Source organism: Schistocerca piceifrons, chromosome 1, assembly GCF_021461385.2.
Source record: "Schistocerca piceifrons isolate TAMUIC-IGC-003096 chromosome 1, iqSchPice1.1, whole genome shotgun sequence".
Classification (NCBI taxonomy): domain Eukaryota; kingdom Metazoa; phylum Arthropoda; class Insecta; order Orthoptera; family Acrididae; genus Schistocerca; species Schistocerca piceifrons.
The window spans coordinates 574617303-574631821 of NC_060138.1; the positions used below are offsets into that span (position 1 = coordinate 574617303).

At 38.0% G+C, this 14519-nt stretch overlaps 1 protein-coding gene across 1 annotated transcript in view; it reads right to left on the bottom strand.

Annotated features, from left to right (window-relative positions):
- The window catches only part of LOC124801850 (deoxyhypusine hydroxylase), a 38175-nt gene extending 23762 nt beyond the window's left edge, over positions 1–14413 (bottom strand). The window contains exon 1 of the mRNA XM_047263104.1: positions 13918–14413. Within this exon, the coding sequence (XP_047119060.1) occupies positions 13918–14203 (286 nt within the window). The 5' untranslated portion in view covers positions 14204–14413. The remainder of the gene's footprint in view (positions 1–13917) is intronic.
- Positions 14414–14519: the final 106 nt, after the last annotated feature.

Below are 14519 nucleotides of genomic sequence, written 5' to 3' on the forward strand. Positions count from 1 at the left end.
TAACAGCTAAAATATCACATATACCAGATTTCACAAAGAAAAACAAACCATTGGAAAGAGTAACATGGGGCATTTCACAGACTTCACAATCATCCATCAAAACATGCAATCAATAAAAAATAAAATACAACTATTAGAAGTTCAGCTCCAGTCTTTGAACTGGTGTAGAGACACAGAAATCCAACATGTAGTATTATCTTTGTATGGAAGGGCAATTCAAGGAGTGGAGGATCATGCATTTATATCAGAAAAGGAACACAGTTCAAATCAAGACATGACCTCAGTACTGTATGTGAAGACAAACACTTTGAAATATCAGCTATTGAATTAACAGGGCTTGACATCACCAAGAAATTAATCATTTTGTTTATGTATAGATCTCCCAGTGGTAGTGTGAACACATTTTTCAGTAACCTAACAGAAGTTTTAGATAAAGTCTCAAGTAAAAAAGGTCCACATAATTCTGTGTGGGGACATTAACATCAACACTAACAACATAAATGAATCCTTCATAAACATCCTTCAAAGTTTTAGCATGTCCCTATTGGTCAATAGTGCAACAACGGTTACCACGACAGCTTCATCAGTAATTGACCATGTGGCCACAAATATGGACAGGGAAAAATGTGATGTAGCTGTAAAAGATCTCTATCAGCCCATCTCTGTCAAAAAACAACAGTAAAATTGGGCATCGAATCATTCCCTAAACTACAAGCCTACAAACGACATCTATCAGAAATCAAAATAAAAGATTTTTCAAAGGAACTAGAAAAACAAAGCTGGGATGAAGTGGATAAGGAAACCAATTTGAATATGAAATTCTCTATGTTCTCCAAAGTGTTTAAATTGAACTTTGAAAAGGCATTTCCAAAAGTATGCATGACTGTATCAACATCCCACAAAAACAGATGGATAACAGCAGGTGTTAAGAAGTCCTCCCAAACAAACACCTCAGTTCCATGAAAAAGATTTGCAATTATCCAGAATTCTTAAATTTCTATCACAGATCCAAAAAGATCTATAGGAAGGTGCTGATTGTTGCAAAAAAGTCATTTAATGACAAAATAATATATAATGCAGAGAATAAAAGCAAAGCAGTTTGGGATGTTATAAAAAAGGAAACAGGGAGGGGGCAAACAAACAGAATAACATACTGCTAAGGGAGGGGGATAAAGTAATAAATGATCCACAGCACTTAGCAAACTATGTAAATGGGTATTTTTCAAGTATTGCAGAGAAGGTACAGCAAAAATTCCCCAAACAAATATAACACCTGTAAATAATGTTGCCCTAAAAACAATGATGTTATTTCCAACCACAGAGAATGAAGTCAGTAAAACAATTCAAAAACTAAAAAATAAAAAGTCAGTAGGCTTAGATGAAGTACCAATCTGTGTACGGAAACAATGCATAGGGATTATGCAAGGCCCCTTAACAACTATAATAAATGAATCCTTCACATCAGGGACATTTCTAGAGCAGTTAAAACAGGCAAGAGTTGTACCTTTGCTTAAGAAAGGTAATGCAGAAGACATAGAAAATTACCGGCCCATTTCCCTGCTGTCAGCATTCTCAAAAATAATAGAAGCAATTATGAAAGACAGATAAATGAATTACCTGAATAAATACAATCTTTTAAGTGAATCACAGTTCGGTTTCCGAAGTGGCAAAAATATGGAGTCAGCCATAGTGGAATTCACAAAAATTGTACTCGATGTTCCTGGCAAAGATGAGTGTGTCACAGGCATATTTTTGGATATTTCTAAGGTGTTTGAAACAGTTGACCACAAGATACTATTAAATAAATTAGAAGCATTAGGAATAAGAGGAGTAGCTAATGACTAGTTTCAATCATACCTAATACATAGGGTACAAAGAGTAGAGGTAACACATACTTCAAATAGATCCAAACATTTACTAAAACACTTATCAGAACCAAAATACATTAATATAGGGGTTCACAAGGTAGCATATTAGGACCAATATTGTTCCTGGCTTTCTCAGTAGTGTTACTGATGGCAAAAAAATCCTCTTTGCTGATGACAGCAATATTATAGTCACTGAGAAAACAAGAGAACTCCTTGCTGTGAAAGCAAATGAAACTCTAAAGGAAGTTTACGATTGGTCAATAAGTAATAAAGTGACATTGAACCTAAAGAAAACTAATGCCATGAATTTCAGTTTGAAGAGGAAAAATGACAATGTTAAATTAAATGTAGATGGCACCTCTACAGACTGTAACAAATGCAAAATTTCTAGGAATGAATTTCAGTTGAAGTGGTGTGAACACACAAAGGTACTTGCAAACAGAATGTCATCAGCATGTTATGCCCTTAGAATCCTATCATCAGTGTGTAACATGCAGTGTCTTCTAGTTACATATTATTCATATGTACACTCAGTTATTAGCTATGGCATTCTTTTTTGGGGAACAAATGCACACAATATGAACACAATTTTCAAACTTCAGAAAAGACCCGTAAAACTAATAACCAAAAATACAAGTCGAACTCATTGTAAAGATCTGTTCAGAACATTGGGGACTGCTCCATGTGAATACATTTACCAGTCAGTTGTACACATCAAAAATAACATTGGCAATTACTGCACAAACAGCTCTGTCCATGACCATGCAATGAGAGAGAGAGACTCAACTTACATTTACCAAGAAAAAATACACATGAAACTCAAAATAGCATTTTCTACCAAGGAATAAAACTACAATAAATTACCATACAAGAGATTAACAAAATTGCAAAAACACACTTATTTAAAAAGGCAGCTAAAAAGTACCAGTTATGTAACACATTTTATACATTGAAGGATTACTTAGCTAACACAGTATGGTTTGGATAAAAAATGTTATACTAATAATAATAATAATAATGATTATAAAATATCCAACATTCTACATAACACCTTCCACTTTATATGTTTTTCCCCTTCTTTTTTTCCTTTCTAGAAATACTTTTCCCTTCTTTTTTTCCTTTCTAGAAATACTTACCCCCAAGCTATGCATGGCACAATACTAAAACCTCTTCATCTTTCTGAGCTCAACATCTCACTCATTATGGAGGGATGCTGACTTAGTTTTTCAGGATAGCAAATGGGAAGTTGCAGTACAGAAAATGGCCCAGAGATCACCAGATTTAATACATTATTTGTAAAAAAAGTATTGTATACCAGGAGTAAATGTAATGATTGTCTCTAACTAGAAGTCGGTAAATATATGTGTATACGAATTAGCTTATTTTAAATTGATCTAAATTTGTAAATACTTTGACATGTCCTATATCCTAGTAAAAAGATATCTGCAATAAATAAAGCTGCTGCTGCTGCTGCCGCTGCTACTACTACTGCTTCTACTACTGCTACTACTACATGTTTTGGCACCTTTGGATGCCTAAAGGCTAGCAACCAGTGATGATGTAAACCTGGGAGTGGTCTCATTTTAAAGCTGTTGAATGGGGCTTTAATATGATATGCCACAAGATAGGGATTACAATTCTTTTAAAAAATTGTAAATTTTAAAATCTAAATTTCTCAAAAGTGGCAATTTTAAAAATTCCAAAACATTATTAAATACAGTTTGCAAGACCTTAATACATACAGCAAAATTTTATCATGGGTTCAGGAGATATAGGACTTCAGAATTAGTATCACTTCAGAAAATTTTGAATAGTTCATTGAATGAAACAAGCAACACATTACAATGAAACAAGCAGTAGCAATTACTTTTAGATTTTTTAATGGAAAAAGGTCACATACACGCATAAGTGTAACTTCAAAAATCCAATATTATGAGTAAAGTTAAGGGTTAACAAATTAATTCATTGAGACTTCAATCAGTGGAAGATACCCACACATTTGTTCACTTCACTGTCTGATAAACTATATTTCAGACAGTCTGTGTGACGGGGTTCACTTTGCATATCACATCTGCAAAAGGGATCCATGGTGTATCATGTGGTATGGGATATATAAGTGTGGGTGATGGACTTGAGGGATGGAGGAATGTAACTTGCACTTTACTGCAATCTTCATCTTTATCCAGAACATAACTCAACCACCAAATGTCACCACAGATTGATGTTACATACCTACTAATATCTGCTGTATGTCCTTTACAACAGGAAATATGTTTCAAACAACTGCAGAAGAAAATAATTTCACATTTACTTTGGTTCCACATTTCAGAGGTATGAAGGCATGAAATTTCTGGGTTTGTGATCTAGTTCCAGTGGTATTGTACCAGTTGGCCAGTTCTTCAGTTTTAACATATTCTTCAAGGGTCACAAATACAAAGTCTATGTTAGATATGTTCTGATGTGACCATTCATACAGTTGCCTAGCGTCCATAATTTGGTCCTTATACGGTCTTTGTAGGCTTGCTCTGGCTGCTAGTCTTTTTACTGTGGCCCCCAACCTATCGCATGGTCCTTTGCCATGTGCTGTTGCTGAAAAATGCCTTTCAGCCTCAGCTCCAAAATCTTGCTTGTGATTACACAACTTAATAAAGTTTTATTTTTGTATAGATAGACGGCTGTATTGTTGTGGTTGAGGCAATCTGATATTATTACAAAATTTAAATGTTTGGCTTCCTTCTCTTTAAAATACACCACAACAGGGTGAATGGTTGCCTGACTATTTGACCAATGATAGGATTGGATTGTGCCTCATCTTGAAAAATGATCAAATAATTCTAAGAAAAGTCACAAATGACAGCCACTTCACATTCCACAAGATTTTCCTCAGTATGTCTCAGAAATGCACTTTGTTCCTTTGCTGTGAAGTTGTGACGAAGTAGGACAGGAAGTTTTTCACAAAATACATCAGCAAATTCACTTACTGGTTTTTGAATTATTTCCAAGTTACATCGCTCCACAGTCTGTATGTGAGTCTCAATTGCATTGTCTTTATATGCTTTTTCCGAAAGTTCTCTAATCCTTTTGGTACCTGGACATGAAACAATTTGAAAAGAAGCAGTCAGTTGATGGTGGGCTGCAAACCATCATTTGCAGGCAGTCCTTGTATGATTTAATTCTGCCATCCATCACTAAACTCATTCTTGCATTTTCAAACATAAGCTTCACATTCCGTTGAGTGGTGCACACACAGACTGAGTGTGTTCCACTCTGGCCCGCTAGCACACAATTTTTAGGCCTAAGTTCTGCAAACTTAGAAAATCTCACTTCTACAGGTGGGAATTTTTCTTTGAAAACTATGTATATAGTGTATGCTTCTTTTAAATTAAATTATTAAGCATCAACCTTTTTGAAACATATTATTTACCACCTGTGCTGTTGTCTTCTTTCACTGATATAAAGTCCTTCATCCCTGGTATCACTCTACTCATTTCATAACTTGTAAAAAGTCCTTTAACAATATGAATGGTATGATTTGATAGACCTTTTCCTGATTTCAGATCAGGACCAGACAAGGCGCCCTTTTTTTCTATGTCTTGATTTATTGAACTAAGTAGTTAGAGGCCGAAAATTCCTGCATTACTTTTCCTCACACTCCAGCTGTCAGGCATAAGAGTCAGCAGTTGAAGCTGCTTCTTCCTACTAGTGAAGCTGTTGTACACCTACTTTACATGTGTTAAGAACTCATCTTGTGAACCATCATTCTCATCATTGCTAGATGCATTCACTAGCAGTTTTCTCTTGCCAGGCACATTGATTCTGTTGGCCTTCTCAGTAGAGTAAATTTTGGATTGCATCCTTTTTTTGTCTACAGGCGACTCTCCCATCTCTAAAAGAGAGCTGTTAGAGCTTCACATTCATTTGAAAATGGCATATAAATAGCTTCTTCAATTTCAGTATCAGACTGACTTTCTTCCTGTATGTTGCTAGTTCCAGTGGTTATTTCTCTATGTTTTTCATTTTTCAACTTCATCAGCTGATTCCTACAATGGTCACAGACCTTGGATAACTCAGGTGTTCTTGGAATCAAGTCAAACGTCCATGAAGTAACGTGTCTGAAACCTTTTCTTGCATGGGAGTGATTAGGCTTATTGAAAGGATTAAAACAATCCATTCTCACTATCTTGTCAGTGGTATTCATCCTGCAAGGGAAAAACAGTGAGAAATTAACAAGGAAAAGTATAGTGGCCAAGAAATGGGTTGTGTTCTAAATATACAATAACACAGGAAACGTCAAATGAACTTCATACAAGCAACTCTGATGCTACACTGGCTATAAATGTGGTCTTGTCTGCTTGACCAATCAGCTTCCACCTTGTGAAAGGGGATTTCCCACGAGGGAAATCCCCTTTTTATCTGAGTAAAAGGGGATTTCTCTCTATTTGTAGGGCAATCAGCTCCAGTTTTCTTTTAAAGAGAAGTTTCCAAATATGGTACACTATAAAGTAATCATTGTGTTTTATTAATTTAATAGTGTACTGCACACTGCATAGCAAAATTAGTAATTCAAAAATAAAATTTTACTAATTTGGTACTTTTTTTTACAAAACGTGTGTGTATCTGAAGCCCTGTGTATCTGATCCCATTAGATCCCATGATAGAATTTTGCTATATGTATTAAGACATTAAAAACTACATTTGATAATTTTTGAAATTTTTAAAATCACCACTTTTAGAGAAATTTAAATTTTATAATTTTCAATTTTTTAAAAATTGTAATGCCTATCTTGTGGCATATCATATTAAAGCCCCATTCAACAGCTTTAAAATGAGACCACTTCCAGGTTTATATCCTCACTGGTTGCCAGCCTATGGGCATCTAAAGGTGCCAAAATACGATTTTTTTTTTTTTAATTTTAATCTTTAAAAATTAATAGCTTCAAAAATAATTGTGCAGTATAACTGAAATTTGGTATTTTTTCATAAGTCTATGATATATTGCTGCATACAAAAAAATCATGAAAATCTGAGACATCAGTTCTGAAAATCTCCCAAAATTGTGTTGATTTGACATGGCATGACCTGCGACTGGTTTCAGTGTAAAGAGTGGGCAACTTAACTTTCAGCAACTACCACTTTCTGCTGTCAAATGTACATAGTGAACAATGAAGTATGCAATATAGAGGGTACCAGTTTGAGATTTTGAAGTGAAGATATAGTACAGCAAGTGCCATCTATTAATTTCACACTTATTAATCACAAAATGGAAAATTCAGGCTTGAATGTAACAATCTTATGAAAAGGATAATTGCTACTCATGATAGAGTAGAGTGGAGATGCTGAGTCCCAGATAGGCAGAATGAAAAGATTGTCAGAAAGTGAGCTTTTGGCGAGCAAGGTCTTTGTCGAAAACTGACAACCCAACCCCCCCCCCCCCCCCCCCCCCCCCCACACACACACACACACAGAGAGATAGAGGTCACGCGCTATCGCGCTTCTATAAAAGCGAGCGAGCACCGCGAAGCGGATCACTCGCGCTGCTGCTGCTGCTGCTGCACAGGCAACTGCATTGAACGCTGCCAAGATGCCATACAGAAGATATCGTCGTCGTGTTAAGCAAACAGTCTATAAAACCATTGAAAACATAGAAATCGCCACAACTGCCGCAGACAAGAAGTACCGCATACCAATGAAGTCCGTCGCTGCCCAAGCTCTCCTCGACGGACCATCTGTCTTCATTGGTTGCCGACTTAATTTTAGTGTAGATATCAATGATTCTTTTTCACACGGTAATGGTTGGCTAACTGTAGCTATTGTACGTGGAGGTACAGGTGTTCCTAACGTACCGGGACTTGAAAGTTTTGTAGATAGAGACATTATTGCCTACCGTACCTACCATATGGCTGAACTTGCAAATAAAGACTTTGGTAAATCTGCTTATATGTCTACTTCAGCATTGTCATTGTATACACGGAACAGGAGAAAAATATCTGTAAATGAGTCTGTATTTATTTGGGTTAAAGGAAAAGGTGTGTGTGAATATGTAAAGTTTGTTGGTGATTGTACTTTGTATTTTCATAAATAAATTGATCTGTAGCGTAGCTGTGAACCGGACAAGGGTACATCTAGGTGCTGCTTGTGGGAGTGCGCAGGGATGAAGTGGAGAGAGGGCATGCAACTAGGTGCAGCCAGGAGGTTAGATGGAGGGCAGGGGAGAGTGCGGGTGATGGAAAAGGAGAGGAGTAAAGAGACTGGGTGCATTGGGGGAATAGAGGGCTGTGTAGTGCTGGAATGGGGACAGGGAAGGGGCTAGATGGGTAAGGTCAATGACTAATGAAGATTTACACCACGAGAGTTACAGGAACATAGGATATATTACAGGACAGTTCCCATCTGTGCAAATCAGAAACATCACATTGGGTGGAGCGCTCAGCAACAGGGTGGACAAGCTGTTTCTTGGCCACCTTCCCGTCGGTGGCCATTTGTGCAGACAGGCAGCTTGTTGGTTGTCATGTCCACATAAAATGCAGCACAGTGGTTGCAGCTTAACTTGTAGATCACATGACTGGTTTCACAGGTAACCATGCCTTTGATGGGATAGGTGATGCTTGTGACAAGACTGGAGTAGGTGGTGGTGTATGCGACAGGTCTTGCATCTCTGTCTATTACAGGGACATAAGCCATGAAGCAAAGAGGTGGGAGCAGGAGTTGTGTAGGGATGGACAAGGATATTGTGTAGGTTCGGTGGGTGGCAGAATACCACTGTGGAGGGGGTGGGAAGGATAGTGAGTAGGACATTTCTCATTTCAGTGCACAAGAGGTAATCTACACCCTGATGTATGTAACTCAGTTACTCCACTCTGGATGGTACTGAGTAGCCAGACGATGGGACTTTGTGAGGTGGTGGGTGACTGGAAAGGTAAGGCACAAGATATCTGTTTTTGTACAAGGGTGGGAGAGTAATTACAGTCTGTGAAGGCCTCGGCGAGAGATTCAATATATTTTGAGAGGGACTACTCGTCACTACACAACCCATGCTCTCAACCCCTTGCCTCATGGCTCATATCCCTGTAACAGACCTAGATGCAAGACCTGTCCCATACATCCTCACACTACCACCTACTCCAGTCCAGTCACAATCCTCACCTACCCCATCAGAGGCAGGACTACCTGTGAAACCAGACATGCGATCTATAAGCCAAGCTGCAACCATTGTGCTGCATTCCATAAGGGCATGACAACTAACAAAAGCTTATCTCCACATAAAAGGCCACCAACAAACTGTGGCCAAGAAACAGTTGGACCACCCTGCTGCTGGGCATGCCATGCAACGTGACACTCTTATTTCAATGACTACTTCACAACCTGTGTCATCTGGATCCTTCCTACCAACAACAGCTTTTCTGAATTGTGCAGGTGGAAACTCTCCCTGCAGTATATCCTACGTTCCCGAAACACTTCTGGCCTCAATCTCCGTTAGCCATTGTCCTTATCCATGTAGCCCCTTCCCTGCTCCCATTCTAGCACTGCACAGCTCTCTATTCCACCAACACATCCAATCTTTTTACTTCTCTCCATTTCTGCTACCCCACTCTCCCCTGCCCTCCACCTAACTCCTGACTGCGTCTAGTTGCACGCCCTCTCTCCACTTCATTCCTGCACGCTACCACAAGCAGCACTTTACTGTCCTCCAATCCTACCCTGCTATCCCTTCCTATCCACACCCCAGCCTCCTCATCCCCACCACCCAGTTGCCTCTCCCATCACACACTGCTGCTCGCAGTCTGGCTTCAGCTGCCAGATGAGACTGTAGTCGCGCACGTGTGTGTGTGTGTGTGTGTGTGTGTGTGTGTGTGTGTGTGTGTGTGTGGGGGGGGGGGGGGGGGGGGGGGGGGCTGTCCATTTTCAACGAAGGCCTTGTTGGCCAAAAACTCACTTTCTGACAGTCTTTTCGTTCTGCCTATCTGTGACTCAGCATCTCCGCTCTTTGGTTAGTAGCAACTATCCTTTTCATAATATTATTACCTTCAAGCATGGATTTTCCGTTTTTGATTAATATGTGTGACACTAATAAAGGGCACTTGCTGAACTATATCTGTACAGCACTGTATGAAGGACTGACTCTGCATACAGGAAAGTAACAACAATGTTTGGTGAAATTAAACGCAAGGGCAGTAACATTAACACTATAATGGGAATTCCACTGTTAAACGCAGAAGAGAGGGCAGTTAGGTGGAAAGAGTGCAATGGAGGCCTCTACAAGTTGTTTGATAATGTGATAGAAGAAGAAACAGAAGTCAACAGGACAGAGATATGTAATACAGTATTAGATGGAACTTATGGGTACTTAACAGCAAGGTGATCAGTGTCCAGTATTATACTCAGAATTTAAAAGAGCTTTGGATGACTTAATACCAAATAAAGCAGAAGGGATAAATAGCATTCCATAGGGACCACTATTCACACTGGTCTGTAGAATGTATTGACTGGTGATGTACCAAGCGTTGGCAAATGCGAGTGTTATTGCACAATGAGCTTAATAGCTTATGAAGCCAAGTTGCTGACAAAAATAATATACAGAAGAATGGAAAAGAAAATTGAGGAGCTGTTGGATGATAATTTGGCTTTAGGAAAGGTAAAGGCACCAGAGAAGCACTTTTGATGCTGTGTTGATAAGGAATGAAGACTGAAGAAAAGTCAAGGCACATTCACAGGATATGGCGACTCTGAAAAGCTTTCAACAGTGTAAATTGGTGCAAGATGTTAAAAATTCTGAGAAAAATAGGGGTAAATTACAGCAAAAGACAGGTAATATACAATATGTACATGATCCAACAGGGAACAATAGCACTGGAAGACCAAGAATGAAGTGCTCACAATAAAAAAGATGTAAGACAGTGATGTAGTCTTCTGCTCCCATAGATTGAAGTAATGGTGGAAATAAAAGAAAGGTTCTAGGGTGGGTTTACAATTCAAGATGAAAGGTATCAGTGATAAGATTTGCTGATGACATTGATATCCTCAGTGAAAGTGAAGCAGAGTTATAGGATTTTTTGAATGAACAGTATAATGGGCACAAAATATGGATAGAGTAAATCAAAGAAAGATGGAAGTAATGAGAAGCAGCAGAAATGAGAAAAGCGAGAAACTTATCATCAGGATTGGGGATCACAAACCAGATAAACTTAGGGAATTCTGGTACCTAGACAATAAAATAAGCCATGACAGATGGAGCAAGGAGGATGTAAAAAGCAGACTCATTCTTGAGGCAAAACAAGCACTGTATGATTGTAAGAGGTACAGAAGCATGAGAGTGTGCTGGGGCTTACCCCGATTCACTACTACCAGCGCCACATCATCAGAACATATCTGTGCTCAACAGTCAAAGAATTGCACCATAATCTAAGGGAGAAATTGAAAAATTAAAACAACTTTCCAAACTTTGTCAGTGTATTCTTCAGTATGTTAATGTTAACATCATAAGGACTCAGAATGATCAAATGAATATATTAGGCATAATATATGATCCAAAGAATAAAATAAGTGGCACCAAATAATAAGACTAAGAGGCTGAAATAAGGTACCTCTGCTAGTTTTCAAATTTTTACTGAAAACCGAATTGGAACAAAAACATTTTTATTCATAATAGATTAAGGATTGTTTGTATTTGTAATAGAAAGTTCTAATTATAGCACTTCATTATATTCATAATATAATAAATCTGTACAAAGTTTCAAGAATGTATTGTAAATAACTATTAATACAAGGAATCTTAAAAAGGCAGTTCAAAGGCCATGTTCTACTATCAGATCCATACTAAAATTTTAGCCAGCAAAGTTTAAACACAGTAGAGCAAAAACTTTTTCAGTAACTAAAGAAAAAAATAACTGTCTTTATACAAAAATTAAGAAGATTGTAAATTGTTAAACAGAGCTATTAATTAATACATGTCCAAGAAAGGGCCATTTAGATGCTGCTACCTGTGCCTAGGTCGGTAGATAGCACACATTCCTTTTGGACATCTGCTGTGCACAAATACAGCCAGTGATGCAGTTAGAAGGGAGACTTTGCACAAAGATACCAGTCTGTCCGTGTCAAACAAACATCTGTGTGTGCTGTGCTTCAGATGACATCAGACCCATGCAGCTATCAAAAGTGTTATTGGTAAAATTAGGAAGTGAGCTCATGAGGACCAAACACTGTTGTAGGTCGCTAAGATTTCACGGACGTAACTGTTTGTGTGTTGCCCGTCATGTTGACAAAACCACAAGGCAAGAGGAGAGATCATTTCTACTTTTCAGACAAGTAATTAACTTTTGGTTAGAAGTCAGGGCAATAGACCATTTAACTTGGAACTTACTACAGAGGTCACCTATGAACTGTTAATATTGCTGTTTCTGATAGGGACATCATCATATTTTGTGCATGTCAACCTTTAAAGAATGTATCAATCAGTTAAAACTCAAAACTTTTAATTACAGTCACAGTTCCTGATCCAACTGGGTAAACAGCTAGTAGGAATTTTTTTCTTTCAATGAGTTCAAAGAGTTATGTGGACTGGCAGACTGGAAATTATGTTCAATATGTTCTCCACCACTTTCTCACTGACTGCAATTATCATTTTCAGGCTTTTGTAAATGGCGAAGGTAGATTTAAAGCACGCAGGTACACAATTTAAGTGTCTTTTCATGGTGACATAACAAAGGTAATGACCATTTTGATTATTTACCTGCTGTCTGCCACACTGGCAAAAAGGGCATTCCTGACAAAGAGAAGTCTGCTAGTAACAAATATAGTCTTTGAGGAAGAAATGTCTGAGAATGTATGTTTGGAGCACAGGACTGTATGGTTGTGAGACAAGGACTGTGGGAAAACTGAAGCAGAAGAGAATCTAAGCATCTGAGCTGTGGTGCTACAAAAAAATTTTGTGAGTTAGGTGGACTGGGTAAGGAATGAGAAAGTTCTCAGCAGAATTGGTGAGGAAAGGAATAAATGGAATACTTGGACAAGGAGGGACAGGATGATTGGACATCTGTTAAGACATCAGGGAGTAACTTGCATAGTACGAGAGGGAGCAGCACATGGTAAAAACTGTAGAGGAAGACAGACTGGAACACATCTAGCAAATAATTGAGGACATAGGTTGCAACTGCTACTCTGAGATGAAGAGGCCTAAAAAAAAAAAAAGCATGATGAGGTGGAAATCATTTGCTGCCAAGTGTAGGCTGTAGAACAGGTGTTGAAACATGTACAATTTCAACTGATTCAACAGTTATTCTTGGTATGTTGCACTTCTTGGCAAATAATTAGTGTGTCAATTCGAAGTGTTCACTTTGTAAGACTGCCCATGTAGCTCGGACTTTGCTACAAGTAATTTTTCACTATTTAATGCATCCAAAGTGCCTTGGGTTCCAGCACTGGCAAAAAAATTCAAGATGTTATCACTGGCTAAGTGAGATCTAACATGCAGAAACTTCGAAAGGCTTTATCAACTAGTAGCGATAATCTTTAAGCCCAAAAGATTCGCATATAGTAGTACAAAGAAGTGTAATCAACATCTTTCTAATAAATTTTCTTTTCCCCTTCTACAGTATTTTACTTACATATCACTAGGCCCTACTACTCATACAGCCCATGTAAAAAAAAGAAAAAGGTCCCATATACACCAGGCATCATAGGTACTATTTCGTCTACTAGCAAATATAAATAAACAATGAGAACTTTCAGTAATGAAGTAGATCTGACTTAGGCTATTTCAACTGCGTTAAGTATAGGCACTACTCTGCGAGAACATACCACTTCAAAGGTAAGAAAATATCACACAAAATTGTGAGAAACCGCTGACGTGCATATTCTTGAAACAAAAGAAATATCTTTACTAATGCTTTCCGTATCGATAACGATTTGAGATAATATTGCTGTTACACTATCAAATATCACATAGTCTAATGTTAATTTCTCTACGGTATAGGGTCTTGCATTGAAAATACTGTAGTTCTCAACAAAATTAACTGATATGTCATTAAAAGTTCCACGACTAATGTAACCTGACCTGCTTCATGTCTGACCATGGGCTCCTGATTACGGTCTCTCAAAATATCTATCAGAATAGGATTTGCGATGGGATCCTGCATCTGCCCAAGGCAGTATGCCAGTTCATGTTTCAGTAACGCCGAAGGATCATTAAAACATTGCTTAATACATTCAACAGCAACAGGTCCGCCTATGTTTTTCAATGTGAATAATGCTCTAAATCTTTCTTTCAGCGGCCTTTCCTGGTCGTTCAACACTGATCCAATAGCTCGTATTCTCTCTTCAGGAATCAGACTCAAACTCATCTTGCTGCAATATTATAACGAACTTAATTCACAACATACACAGTTACACACTTCGTTTCAACGTCACAACATCAGTCACCAACCAAGACATGTGACAATCACAACCAACGCATATCGCTCAAAGCTGTTAAGGTTGTCACATGTATCGTTTTTATAATTTTTCCCTCTAATTTCCCTTTAACACAAAGTAAACTATTCCTGCATATTTTCTACTTATTTGACTAATTTGCTAGTTCTATTTGGAATGGTTTTCTATTCATTTTCACACTGTGTCACTGCCGCCTATATTACTGGCTGCCGCGACTTCGTTCACTGT